This window comes from Neoarius graeffei, chromosome 18 (genome assembly GCF_027579695.1).
Source record: "Neoarius graeffei isolate fNeoGra1 chromosome 18, fNeoGra1.pri, whole genome shotgun sequence".
NCBI lineage: Eukaryota > Metazoa > Chordata > Actinopteri > Siluriformes > Ariidae > Neoarius > Neoarius graeffei.
Window position 1 is genome coordinate 13039556 of NC_083586.1, and position 14569 is coordinate 13054124.

The window sequence follows — 14569 nt, forward strand, 5'->3', positions numbered from 1 at the left end:
TATTACATATCTGTGAGTGGCAAAAGTAAGTGAACCTTTGCTTTCAGTCTCTAGTGTGACCCCCTTGTGCAGCAATAACTGCAACTAAACATTTGCGGTAACTGTTGATCAGTCCTGCACACCGGCGTGGAGGAATTTTAGCCCATTCCTCCGTACAGAACAGCTTCAACTCTGGGATGTTGGTGGGTTTTCTCACATGAACTGCTCGCTTCAGGTCCTTCAACAACATTTCCATTGGATTAAGGTCAGGACTTTGACTTGGCCATTCCAAAACATTAACTTTATTCTTCTTTAACCATTCTTTGGTAGAATGACTTGTGTGCTTAGGGTCATTGTCTTGCTGCATGACCCACCTTCTCTTGAGATTCAGTTCATGGACAGATGTCCTGACATTTTCCTTTAGAATTTGCTGGTATAATTCAGAATTCATTGTTCCATCAATGATGGCAAGCCGTCCTGGCCCAGATGCAGCAAAACAGGCCCAAACCATGATACTACCACCACCATGTTTCACAGATGGGATAAGGTTCTTATGCTGGAATGCAGTGTTTTCCTTTCTCCAAACATAACGCTTCTCATTTAAACCAAAAAGTTCTATTTTGGTCTCATCCGTCCACAAAACATTTTTCCAATAGCCTTCTGGCTTGTCCACGTGATCTTTAGCAAACTGCAGACGAGCAGCAATGTTCTTTTTGGAGAGCAGGGGCTTTCTCCTTGCAACCCTGCCATGCACACCATTGTTGTTCAGTGTTCTCCTGATGGTGGACTCATGAACATTAACATTAGCCAATGTGAGAGAGGCCTTCAGTTGCTTAGAAGTTACCCTGGGGTCCTTTGTGACCTCTCCGACTATTACACGCCTTGCTCTTGGAGTGATCTTTGTTGGTCAACCACTCCTGGGGAAGATAACAATGGTCTTGAATTGCCTCCATTTGTACACAATCTGTCTGACTGTGGATTGTTGGAGTCCAAACACTTTAGAGATGGTTTTGTAACCTTTTCCAGCCTGATGAGCATCAACAACATTTTTTCTGAGCTCCTCAGAAATCTCCTTTGTTTGTGCCATGATACACTTCCACAAGCATGTATTGTGAGGATCAGACTTTGATAGATCCCTGTTCTTTAAATAAAACAGGGTGCCCACTCACACCTGATTGTAATCCCATTGATTGAAAACACCTGACTCTAATTTCACCTTCAAATTAACTGCTAATCCTAGAGGCTCACATACTTTTGCTACTCACAGATATGTAATATTGGATCATTTTCCTCAATAAATAAATGGCCAAGTATAATATTTTTGTCCCATTTGTTTAACTGGGTTCTCTTTATTTACTTTTAGTACTTGTGTGAAAATCTGATGATGTTTTAGGTCATATTTATGCAGAAATATAGAAAATTCTAAAGGGTTCACAAACTTTCAAGCACCACTGTAGTTACTATATGATTATAGCTACAACTGGAATGTGCTGATTCTGTTAGCGTTTGTAATTATTGTACCATCCACTATTAGGTAAAATTAAAATAAAATCTTCCAACATTGTTGGAAGTCAAGAGCAAGATATTTTGATATTTTACAAATAACACTTCAGATATTGTTTTAACAATAATAAGCATCACTGTATAAATGGTAGAGTGCAAATAGCTGTGCAACTAGATGTCCTTGGAGTTACTGAGACATGGAACAGTAGCCCACAGGTCATGCAGGAGTCCTTTGAGAGTAAATGCTTTGGCTTTTGCAACATTCTGTTCCCAAAAGCTGATGTCGGGAAAAAGTCTTTACACAAAGAAGGTTTTCTTGCTTTTGTAGTTTAAAAAAAAAAAAAAATTAGCTGCTCTTCCGTGTCAGGACTCTTCAGGAAAAAGAAGATATATTCCAACATATAGCTAACACTAGGCCACAAATCTGCACTGCCAGTTTGAGGAATTTTGTACGGATCAGAACCACTAATAAACTCTTATTTCCATCTATATCAATCCTTTGCTTCTTTCTGACGAAGATTTTCCAAGTAATCCGGTAGTAAAGCTTTTTTAGCTGTAGTTTTCTTCAGACAACAGCAACAGACACCGGACATCTTCGCTTGGCTTCAGTATGTGAACAAAGTTTGCTTGTTCCCCAGGTATTGGGTAGCGACAGTTGCTAAGGTAAATGTGATGTCAGTGCAAGGGGTCTATATGTGGACGTTCTGAAGTCAACCCAGGAAAACGTAGAGGGCACCAGCAACCACTCGTAGTGATGAAAAGCACAAATGTGCATGCGTGCCTAAAGTAAGCCAATCAGAATTGCCATTACAAATCGGGAAGAAAAAACAAAATGGCGATCACGGAGAGGCGAGGATGCTGGTTAATACATCTTGTTTTTTGTAATGTACTCACTCGAAAATCATTTTTGTGCTTAAAGAAGCCGACCATAGGTGTGCCCGAACAGGCCTAACTTGCTAAAATATTTCTGCCCGAACATCTTGGTCGGGCAAATCAAGCATTTGGGCAATGCCTCACATTGTCCTGAGCCCATACAGTGATTTCCACTACAGACACGTGTCTGCTTTTAATGCAGTGTTGCCTGAGGGGCTGAAGATCACAGGCATCCAGTGTCAGTTTTCAGCCTTGTCTCTTGCATACAGAGATTTCTCCAGATATTCTGAATCTTTTAATAATATCATGTACCATAGATCATGTGATCCCCAAATTCTTTGCAATTTTACATTGAGGAACATCATTCTTAAATTGTTGCACTGTTTGCCCACACAGTCTTTTACAAAGCGGTGAACCCCTCCCCATTTTTACTTCTGAGAGACTCTGCCTCTCTGGGATGCTCTTTTATACCCAATCATGTTACTGACCTGTTGCCAATTAACCAAATTCTTTAGAATTACACAACTTTTTCAGTCTTTTTTTGCCCCGTCCCAACTTTTCTGAAACATGCTGCTGACATCACATTCAACTTGAGCATATCGGTATATTTTTCAAAAAACAATAAAATGTCTCAGTTTCAAAATTACCTGTAACTACATTACCTGCAACTACACTTGTCTACCCTCTCACAGCATTGGATCACCTGTAGCCATACCCAATTAGTATCTCACACTATTCAATCACCTGAAACTACACTCATTTACCATCTGTCACTATCGGATCACCTGTATCCACACCGACTTACCATCTCACACCATCAGATCACCTGTATCCACACCCACTTACCATCTCACACCATCAGATCACCTGTATCCACACCCACTTACCATCTCACACCATCAAATCACCTGTACCCACACCCATTCACCATCTCATACCATCCAACCACCTGAAACTACACTCATTTACCATCTGTCACCATCGGATCACCTGTATCCACACCCACTTACCATCTCACACCATCAGATCACCTGTATCCACACCCGCTTACCATCTCACACCATCAAATCACCTGTACCCACACCCATTCACCATCTCACCCCATGAAACCACCTGAAACTACACTCATTTACCATCTGTCACCATTGGATCACCTGTATCCACACCGACTTACCATCTCACACCATCAGATCACCTGTATCCACACCCACTTACCATCTCACACCATCAGATCACCTGTATCCACACCCACTTACCATCTCACACCATCAAATCACCTGTACCCACACCCATTCACCATCTCATACCATCCAACCACCTGAAACTACACTCATTTACCATCTGTCACCATCGGATCACCTGTATCCACACCCACTTACCATCTCACACCATCAGATCACCTGTATCCACACCCGCTTACCATCTCACACCATCAAATCACCTGTACCCACACCCATTCACCATCTCACCCCATGAAACCACCTGAAACTACACTCATTTACCATCTGTCACCATTGGATCACCTGTATCCACACCCACTTACCATCTCACACCATCAGATCACCTGTATCCACACCCACTTACCATCTCACACCATCAGATCACCTGTATCCACACCCACTTACCATCTCACACCATCAGATCACCTGTATCCACACCCACTTACCATCTCACACCATCAGATCACCTGTATCCACACCCACTTACCATCTCACACCATCAAATCACCTGTACCCACACCCATTCACCATCTCACACCATCCAACCACCTGAAACTACACTCATTTACCATCTGTCACCATCGGATCACCTGTATCCACACCCATTCACCATCTCACACCATCCAACCACCTGAAACTACACTCATTTACCATCTCTCACCATCGGCTAACTTGTACCCACACCTATTTACTGTCTCACACTATCAGATCCTATACATTTACACTTGTTTACTCTCGGACACCATCGGATCATCTGTCACTCATATGTCTTCTCACACCATCAGATGATCCGTATCAACATTTGTTTGCCCACTCACACCATCGGATCATTTCTACTGTACCTACAAACTTTCCCCATCAGATCATCTGTACTTACACTCCTTTACCCTCTCACGCTAATGGACCATATTTATACCTACATTTGTTTAACTTTGCACTATCAGAAATCATCTTTACTTATTATTTATATCTCTTCGTTCAGGTAAATCAGGTCTAAATATAATCAGGCTGAACATTTTTTTTGTTTATACCCAACTTTAGTGAGTGTATCTGTGGTTTGTGAGAGAAAAGATGGAGTTCATGTGTTCATCCTTTCTTCATCCGCAGAGCAAAGAATCCATCATTGATGTTGCTCTGGCTGAGAGAGCACAAACCACCCAATCGATACTCACCTGCCGAGCTGAAGGGCTTTCCGAGGATTAGATGTCAAACCTCCCGGGCCTATCACTATGATAAACTCTGTGTGCATGCACTCACATATGTGTGTGTGTGTGTGTGTGAGAGAGAGAGAGGCAATGAGACTGATCAATGATACCTCTAGCAATCTTATTTGCTCTAGGCATCTTCTGAGACTCAGTTATGTATTTTAAGTTTGAATATTCAAGATGCACAGCATGGTTAGAATGAATGTTTCAGAATATTAATTTATTTCAGATAAATTTTTTTTTCTGCATCCCTTAAGAGTCACCTGTTCGGACATATCTGAATCAATACTCATACTTCTTGGAGAAGGAGCCTCCTTCTGAATGGAATAATAAATCCATAGAATGAGGGGTGGGGTTTGAAGAGCAGATTTAGAATGAAAGGTGGAATTAGATTGTGGGTGGGGTTAAGGCTGATGGATGAGGCGAGAGTAAGGCCAAGTGTGCAAGAATTGGATTAAAGTTTGTGACAGAGTTAGCATAAGGGGTGGCGCTAGTGTGATGGGTGGAGTTTGAATAAAGGGCAAGGTTTGAGTAAAGTATTTTTTGTTTAAAAATAACTGCATGTCATCCACATTAAGACTTAGTACCGGTAATAAGACCTGCACAGTTATTGTGTGTTAGAACCATCAATGCTTTTCAACGCAAGCTGTCTCCTCCCATTAGCAGGATGTTTTAGGCTAGCGCTCAACCGCATCGAGTCCGCCAACGCCTCACCAAACCATTAACACTTGTCATTTCTAATTCTGCAGGATTTTAATCAAACCCATCCTCTGCAGTGTTAGCACATCCCCTTTCGGAGTTTTTAGCTTGGGTGCCCATGCTAACTACTATCACAAAGTGCTTTATAGAATCCAAAAGGTTTTATGTGCATGTCACACTTCATAGCCTCAGGTCGAGGCTGTCACTGGAATTAGGGTACCCTTATCATTCTCTCTCTCTCACACACACACACACACACAAACACACATGCACACACACACACGCGGACACACACACACGCGGACACACACACACACACACACACACACACAGCTGCAGGATTATCTCTTAGGTGTGTAAGCAGGTCTGGCGTTAAAGTACTCAGAGGCCTAAAAAGGAAAACACTGCTTCTCTCTGCCAGTGTAAATGTAAACACACACACACACACACACACATATAGCTATTATGTTCCCATTCAATGATTCTTCCAGTCCTGCTCCTCTCACTCCCTCTAGAAAGATGGACAGAGTCAGGATGACAGGTGTTGTATGTAGGATGGGGAGAAAAAGATGGGCAGACTCAGGGTGATGGGTGACATGAGATACAAGAGGCATAAAGGAAGACTAATGGGGGTGGGGTTAAACTTAGAGGCGGAGTTAGAATGATGATTGGATTAGGGTGACAGGGAAGGTTAAATTCAACACACACCAACACTCCCTAATACACCTTAATAATAATACTAATGCACTAACACACATCCCAGTAACATACGCTAGCACGCCGTCATAGAAATGCCAACACACAATAATTATTAACACTAACAAATAGTCACACCTCCTAAAATGAATGCTAAAATATACTATAAATGCGAACACATTGTAACATACAGCAGCACACATCAGCTCTCACATTTAAACATGCTAACTTGAAGAGAGAAACATGACTTCCTGTGTCTCACCATCGAACTCCCTGTGTTTGGTGGTGAAGACGGTTCTCAGAGTGCTGCTGCTCTCCTCCATCAGGTGTTCAAGATCGACTTTACTGCGAAGTGCAAGTGCGTCCTCCATCTCCACCCCACAGCATGTGTACTCCTGAGAACACACACGCAGGTGCTCACCTGCGGAGAACACACACACACACACACTTTATTACACACACCGCTTTTGCCCAGATCTCACAGCAGCCTAGAGGAACACCAACTGGATCTAATGATGCGTTTCAACTCGCTGTGACATCATTAATTAGTGACACCCTATATCAGTCACCCAAAAATAAATATGCATTAATTTGCATAAATTTGCATCCCAAGGATATGTACTAAACTGACAATAATGATCTCTGTGTGTGTAGTTCCACCATAAGCACGTTGCTAAGCATTACAATGTTGCTAGCATATAAACTAACTCAACTGCATTAGCTTTCCAGATTCTGTAATCAAAGTTTAGCTCATTAAAACATCCACTAACTATTTAGAACGCTGGCGATATAAAAGCTATTGTACAAAATGTTCGTATTTATGCCTAGGTAGTGTCCCTACAAGGTCATTTTAAAATTAGAATATTTTCACCAATTTGTGTTTTATTGAAAATATCAGCCATTTTTAGACTCTGTCCTAAATTTAGGCATTTATGCCTCGTGTTCCGGCAAGGACATCAGTGATTTAAAGGTTCCTGATAAAAGCTCTAAGGTTCACAGCTGGCTGGTTTTCTTACTACAGCAGTGCAAGTTTAACACTGTCTCATGCCATGTACACACGTAGCCGGGTATTTTTAAAACCGAACATTTCCCCCCCCTCCGTTTATAAAAATGTTTTATCCACACCACCTCGTCTTCGAAAAAAATCCCTTCCACACATAACCGAACATCTGCGTTTTCAATCACATTCATAAGCATTCCAAACCTGTAGATGGCTATTTCCCCAAATCCTCCCCCCTAATCACATCGCCTGTGCTCTTGGAGCAGTAGTTGGGCTTCTAAAATTAAACATGTAAATAGCACCTGCACAATAATTAACGCTTTCAAGGCACTACTCCGATCCATTACTCTTTAGCTAGCCGCACACTACGCCGATTTTCAGCGTACCGAGCCAACTGAAGTCGCGAGTCAGGCGTAAAGACTAGTTTTCGATGGTACCGACTCATCTCACAGCCGATTCGAAAAACTAATCGGGAGCCAGACTGATCGGCGAGAGTCGCTAGCAATAGCCAATCATATCTTTCGCATATAACACGTGACATCATTAAACACAATTTCTAGCGCGAGAAATACGTGTTGGTAGCACCTAATGCAGGTATATACTGTAATTCCATAGACTGAAGCTTTATCCATAGACACAGTGGGCTGGAAAGCCACTCTGCTCAAGTTGTGTGGCTGAATTCCAAATCGCTATATAAGTGCACTATTTAAGGTTGGGAATAATAGCTCATGCAGCCTAGATAGTGCGCTACATATTCCATGTTGTGTCATTTGTAATTCAGCCTGTAGCATCTTCAAGTGTTGGATTTAACAGTAACTATATCCAATAGCCAATCACAAAGCTATTAAGTTGTCACGTGTCGCTTCAATCGCGACTGCACTCGTCAACAGTCGGGGGATATGTGCGTGCCCTGTCGGGAGTCGGCTCTGAAATGGGTCGGTTCGGTACCGCGTGGATCACCGTGGTGTGCGGCTAGCTTAAGTCCATGCTTAATCTGGCTTCTGTAGTAAACAAAGGTCGCACGTTTGACGTCAGGGCAGATTTGTTGTCATTTTTTTTGGCGCAGATTGTGACATTCTAAAACGCAAACCTCCGGTTATCTCTGTCTACATGAAAAGGCATACACGGAGTTTTCAAAAATCTTCACTTTGCCCGGAGTTTTTTTAAATATTCGTTTTTGATGTGTTTTCATGTGGATGACAGGCCAAAACGTAGAAAAATATCTTCGATTTAGCAGATACCCGGCTACGTGTGGACGGGGTCTGCGACACTAAATTCTGTACCTAGTTTCATTTTTAATAAGATGAAAAAACATCATTTTTGACTAGCTTTCTACTCGAAAATGGAGTAAACTACATTAGTTAGCTAATGTGCTGGTTCAAGCATGTTATGTGTATACTGCCTAATCATGTATACTGTATTATGTATATGTATATATATGTATACTGTATTATTATATGTATTATGTGCATACTGCCTAGTCATGTATACTGCCTAATCAATGAGACATGCTCAAACTTTTGTACTTGTTTCTGGACAGAAAGTGCACACAAGCACCCATGTGTTTTCATTAAAAGACAGCAATTATGCGCCTGTTCTGTGTGAAATGAAACGTGAGGTAAAGGTGCAGTGACATTAAAATGTGCTGAGTTTAAATATCTGTGTGTGTGTGTGGTTCGCGCCACACTGAAAGAGAGCAGCTCTGCAGCTAGAAATAAATATCACAATGATTAGCATGCTAAACTCCGGTCTTTAGCTTCTCCAGTGATGTCTCAAACTCTTCTAGAATGACGGTAGCTAATGACTAAGTTATGTGTCAATGATATACCGGTACCTCTATAGATATACTGCCATTAATAATGTTCATCGTAACGTTAGCTATGTAATGCTAATGCTGAAAACATTACTGAATATTTCTGAAATAAGAACAGTTCACACTCTCTATGGGTGTGGCATGAAGCCATAAAAGGGAATGTTGTGTGTACCTGAGGACATATATGCAAATTAGCACATTTTTTAAGTTGGTATGCCTTAAACACCATAAATGGGAATGAGGGTGTGTCTGTAAGTCCAATACTGTTTATCTCATTACAGTGGTACCTGTCAAGGGGTGGGATATATTAAACAGCAAGAGAACAGTCAGTTCTTGAAGTCGATGTGCTGGAAGCAGGAAAAACAAACAAGCATAAGGATCTGAACTATTTTGACAAGGGCTGAATTGTGATGGCTAGATAACTGAGGCTGATCATCTCCAAAATGGCACATCTTGTGGGGTGTTCCTCGTATGCAGTGGTTAGTACCTGCCAAAAGCGGTCCAAGGAAGGACAACCGGTGAACCGGCAACAGGGTCATGGGTGTCGAAGGCTCATTGATTCGCATGGGGCACAAAAGCCTATATGGTCCAATCCCACAGGAGAGCTACTGTAATACAAACTGCTAAAAAAGCTAATGCTAGTTAAAACAGAAAGGAGTCAGCATTAAATTTATCAGCAGTTTGTAGATACAGCAGTCAGTGGTCATAAAGTTATGGCTGATCAGTTTCCGTGTGGTTTGAAGCCTTATATGGGAATGTGTCTTTCTCTCCATATATGGGTCCATCTCAGAAACTGCTCTCTCATTTGGGACATTATGGTCAAAAAATACATTTTCTAATTTTACTTTTTTTTTTTTTTGCATTTACCTAACACTCAATGTTCCTTCTGTCAGGTTTAATAAGAATAAAGATAGCATCTTGCTTTATTTGGCCTCCACTGTGGAAAATGTTTTGATTACAATTCAAATGCTTTTGTAAAATTGATTTACATATAAAATAACTACATCATGAAGAATTAAAGCCCCTCCTTCACAGATGAGTGAAAATATTGAATAAATTTCCTCATTTTGATTGCTTGGGTTAAAAATGCCAAATTATGATGACTGAATTGATTATTCACTTACCGTATTTTCTGGACTATAAGCCGCTACTTTTTTCCTAGGTTTTGAACCATGCGGCTTATACAAAGGTGCGGCTATTCTGTGGATTTTTCTTCCACCGCTAGGGGCGCTCTAACCGGAAGTAGAATCAAAAATAAGATAGACGAAAAATCAATGCAAAGAAGAATTAGCAGATCTTTAGCAGATAGAACACGCACGACAAATTACTAACTGGTAATTATTTTCAAATCCAGCGAAGATGATTAAAGTGACTTGTGGTTTCAAACACAGGAGAAATGAAGGTAAATAAATACCGGTTATTTTCTCTTGGTTCTGTTCCGTTTTAATCAGCAAAGTTGCTGCCGTGTTAAAAGGCACTGTTCGGAAAGAATCTGTTCAGGTACATACATGTACATTTACAGTACAAAATCGTTCTGTACATGCAGTAAATATCTAATTTTTCAGCATAGATATCTGCGGCTTATAGCCCGGTGCGGCTTGTATATCTTTTTTTTATTTTTAAAAATAGAGCGGATGTGGCTTATATACAGGTGCGCTCTATAGTCCAGAAAATACGGTAAATATGAATAATATGATACATTTTGGGTACAACCCCGATTCCAAAAAAGTTGGGACAAAGTACAAATTGTAAATAAAAACGGAATGCAATGATGTGGAAGTTTCAAAATTCCATATTTTATTCAGAATAGAACATAGATGACATATCAAATGTTTAAACTGAGAAAATATATCATTTAAAGAGAAAAATTAGGTGATTTTAAATTTCATGACAACAACACATCTCAAAAAAAGTTGGGACAAGGCCATGTTTACCACTGTGAGACATCCCCTTTTCTCTTTACAACAGTCTGTAAACATCTGGGGACTGAGGAGATAAGTTGCTCAAGTTTAGGGATAGGAATGTTAACCCAGTCTTGTCTAATGCAGGATTCTAGTTGCTCAACTGTCTTAGGTCTTTTTTGTCGTATCTTCCGTTTTATGATGCGCCAAATGTTTTCTATGGGTGAAAGATCTGGACTGCAGGCTGGCCAGTTCAGTACCCGGACCCTTCTTCTACGCAGCCATGATGCTGTAATTGATGCAGTATGTGGTTTGGCATGGTCATGTTGGAAAATGCAAGGTCTTCCCTGAAAGAGACGTCGTCTGGATGGGAGCATATGTTGCTCTAGAACCTGGATATACCTTTCAGCATTGATGGTGTCTTTCCAGATGTGTAAGCTGCCCATGCCACACACACTAATGCAACCCCATACCATCAGAGATGCAGGCTTCTGAACTGAGCGCTGATAAGAACTTGGGTAGTCCTTCTCCTCTTTAGTCCGAATGACACGGCATCCCTGATTTCCATAAAGAAGTTAAAATTTTGATTCGTCTGACCACAGAACAGTTTTCCACTTTGCCACAGTCCATTTTAAATGAGCCTTGGCCCAGAGAAGATGTCTGCACTTCTGGATCATGTTTAGATACGGCTTCTTCTTCGAACTATAGAGTTTTAGCTGGCAACGGCGGATGGCACGGTGAATTGTGTTCACAGATAATGTTCTCTGGAAATATTCCTGAGCCCATTTTGTGATTTCCAATACAGAAGCATGCCTGTATGTGATGCAGTGCCGTCTAAGGGCCCAAAGATCACGGGCACCCAGTATGGTTTTCCGGCCTTGACCCTTACGCACAGAGATTCTTCCAGATTCTCTGAATCTTTTGATGATATTATGCACTGTCAATGATGATATGTTCAAACTCTTTGCAATTTTACACTGTCAAACTCCTTTCTGATATTGCTCCACTATTTGTCGGCGCAGAATTAGGGGGATTGGTGATCCTCTTCCCATCTTTACTTCTGAGAGCCGCTGCCACTCCAAGATGCTCTTTTTATACCCAGTCATGTTAATGACCTATTGCCAATTGACCTAACGAGTTGCAATTTGGTCCTCCAGCTGTTCCTTTTTTGTACCTTTAACTTTTCCAGCCTCTTATTGCCCCTGTCCCAACTTTTTTGAGATGTGTTGCTGTCATGAAATTTCAAATGAGCCAATATTTGGCATGAAATTTCAAAATGTCTCACTTTCGACATTTGATATGTTGTCTATGTTCTATTGTGAATACAATATCGTTTTTTGAGATTTGTAAATTATTGCATTCCGTTTTTATTTACAATTTGTACTTTGTCCCAACTTTTTTGGAATTGGGGTTGTATTTGATATGGCGAAACAGGACAATAGGACACAATGGAAAAATCAAGAACACACCGGAAAGATGAGAATAATTGCGGTGGTAAAAGAACAGCGACTGTACCGGCTGAAGGTCGCGTGGGTCTCTGCTGCGGTGCGCAAGCATCGGGACATCACTACCGCACTGGACGGAGCACGAGGCGGGGGCAGGACAAAATGACTGGTCGTAGATTCTATCCAAAAGTTCGATCTAAATTGACCATGGTTGCAAAATATTGGCCAAAAATACGCAAACACTACGAAATATGAAAGTACGATGAAAAAGAAACATTCTATTGCCTTATACTGCAAGACTAAAACAAAATAAAACTGTCAAAACTCACCTTTTCAGTGATAACATCCGAACAGATCACTCATGTAACAGAAAGACCACAAATGGAAGCACTATCAACTTCTAACTGTTGGAGTGGAAAATTCCATTCAACACATGCAAATTGTTAATGTGTGTCCTTCCCCGCACACAAAACACGCTACAGTAAAAAAATAGACCACAACTCATTTTATAGCTCAGAAATTCAGCTACCATTGTAACATATTCTGTAAGAAACATATTCTATACCTAACTTTCAGCTTTCGTTTAAAAAAAAAATCACAGATTAAAGCTAAATTTTTATATGGCGTCGTGATTTTAAGTTACTACTTTTGGTGAGGTAGTGACCTTGACCCTGAGGCTTTCCGTTTAGATCAAAACACACGATCGTATTGGTTTTGGGTTTGCAGAAAATGAAGTTACAACGGTGATCAAATATTTTGCATGATGTTTTATTACGGTTATGATTATTCTGTGAGCACACCAATCCTTAGGTGTATAAAGTTACAACTTAAAATACAATTAGTGATAACTGTAGACTTTTCAGTGGACTACAACCTTTTTAAGGGAATGCAATGTAGTCAACCATTTATCATGTTCCAGATCAAGCCGCTATTTTTCCACAAATTTGCAGAATTTTTGCCAAATTCTGAATATTCACATCAAAGATTTAGTTTTATTTGTATTATTTCTTTCATCATTTTATTTCAAATTAAAACCAACATCACCATTCAAAACCGTATAGTTTATTGACTGTGAGTGCAACCCCGATTCCAAAAAAGTTGGGACAAAGTACAAATTGTAAATAAAAACGGAATGCAATAATTTACAAATCTCAAAAACTGATATTGTATTCACAATAGAACATAGACAACATATCAAATGTCGAAAGTGAGACATTTTGAAATTTCATGACAAATATTGGCTCATTTGAAATTTCATGACAGCAACACATCTCAAAAAAGTTGGGACAGGGGCAATAAGAGGCTGGAAAAGTTAAAGGTACAAAAAAGGAACAGCTGGAGGACCAAACTCAAGTCAAGTCAAGTCAACTTTATTGTCAAATATGCTATACATGCTCGACATACAGCACAGATGAAATATCTGTCCTCTCTGACCCACGGTGCAAACAGGCAATGCAATAAATAAAAATAGAATAATTGAAAAAACAAACAAACAATATAAACAGTATAAACACTCTAGACAGGAACTAGAAATAGACTAAACACTCAAACAATATAAAAAGTATAAATAAACAGTATAAACACTAGATAAGAACTACACACAGACTAAACACTCAAACAGACAATATAAACAGTATAAACACTCTAGATATGAACTAGACGTAGACTAAACACTTATACACACACACACACACATACATAAATTGGTTCAAATAACCAAACAGTCAAGGGCACTTGAGGTATAGCAGGTAAACATGAAACATGAAATAAGCAGTGTAAACAAACTAGCAGCTGTTAAGGTGAGGTAGTGCGGAATAGTGCAAATGAGCGAGGTAAAGTGAGATGTGCAGTCCCTGAGTTCAGTGTGTTAATGAACGATGAGATGTATGTGTGTGTGTGTGTGTGTGTGTGTGTGCGTGCGTGCGTGTGTGTGTGTTGGGGGGGACTGTGAGGATGACATGTCAGATGCTGAAGGGGGGGCGGGGGGGTGCGAGCAGAATCTGTGGCGGGGGCAGAGGGGGGAGGAGGGGCAGAACAGGGAGGGAGTTGAGCCTCCTGACTGCCTGGTGAAAGAAACTGTTCTTGAGCCTGCTGGTTTTGGCCCGGAGACTCCGCAGTCTCCTCCCCGATGGCAGCAGGCTGAAGAGGCTGTGAGATGGGTGGGTGGGGTCACCTGCAATCCTGATGGCTTTGCGGGTGAGGCGGGAGTTATAAATATCCATTAGAGAAGGGAGA

General features: G+C 40.8%; 1 protein-coding gene across 2 annotated transcripts in view; it reads right to left on the reverse strand.

Annotated features, from left to right (window-relative positions):
* Positions 1–14569, reverse strand: part of gpc6a (glypican 6a) — a 381886-nt gene that overhangs the window by 268514 nt on the left and 98803 nt on the right. For both annotated transcript variants that reach the window (XM_060898439.1, XM_060898438.1), the window contains exon 2: positions 6438–6596. In XM_060898439.1, the coding sequence (XP_060754422.1) occupies positions 6438–6596 (159 nt within the window). The remainder of the gene's footprint in view (positions 1–6437; positions 6597–14569) is intronic.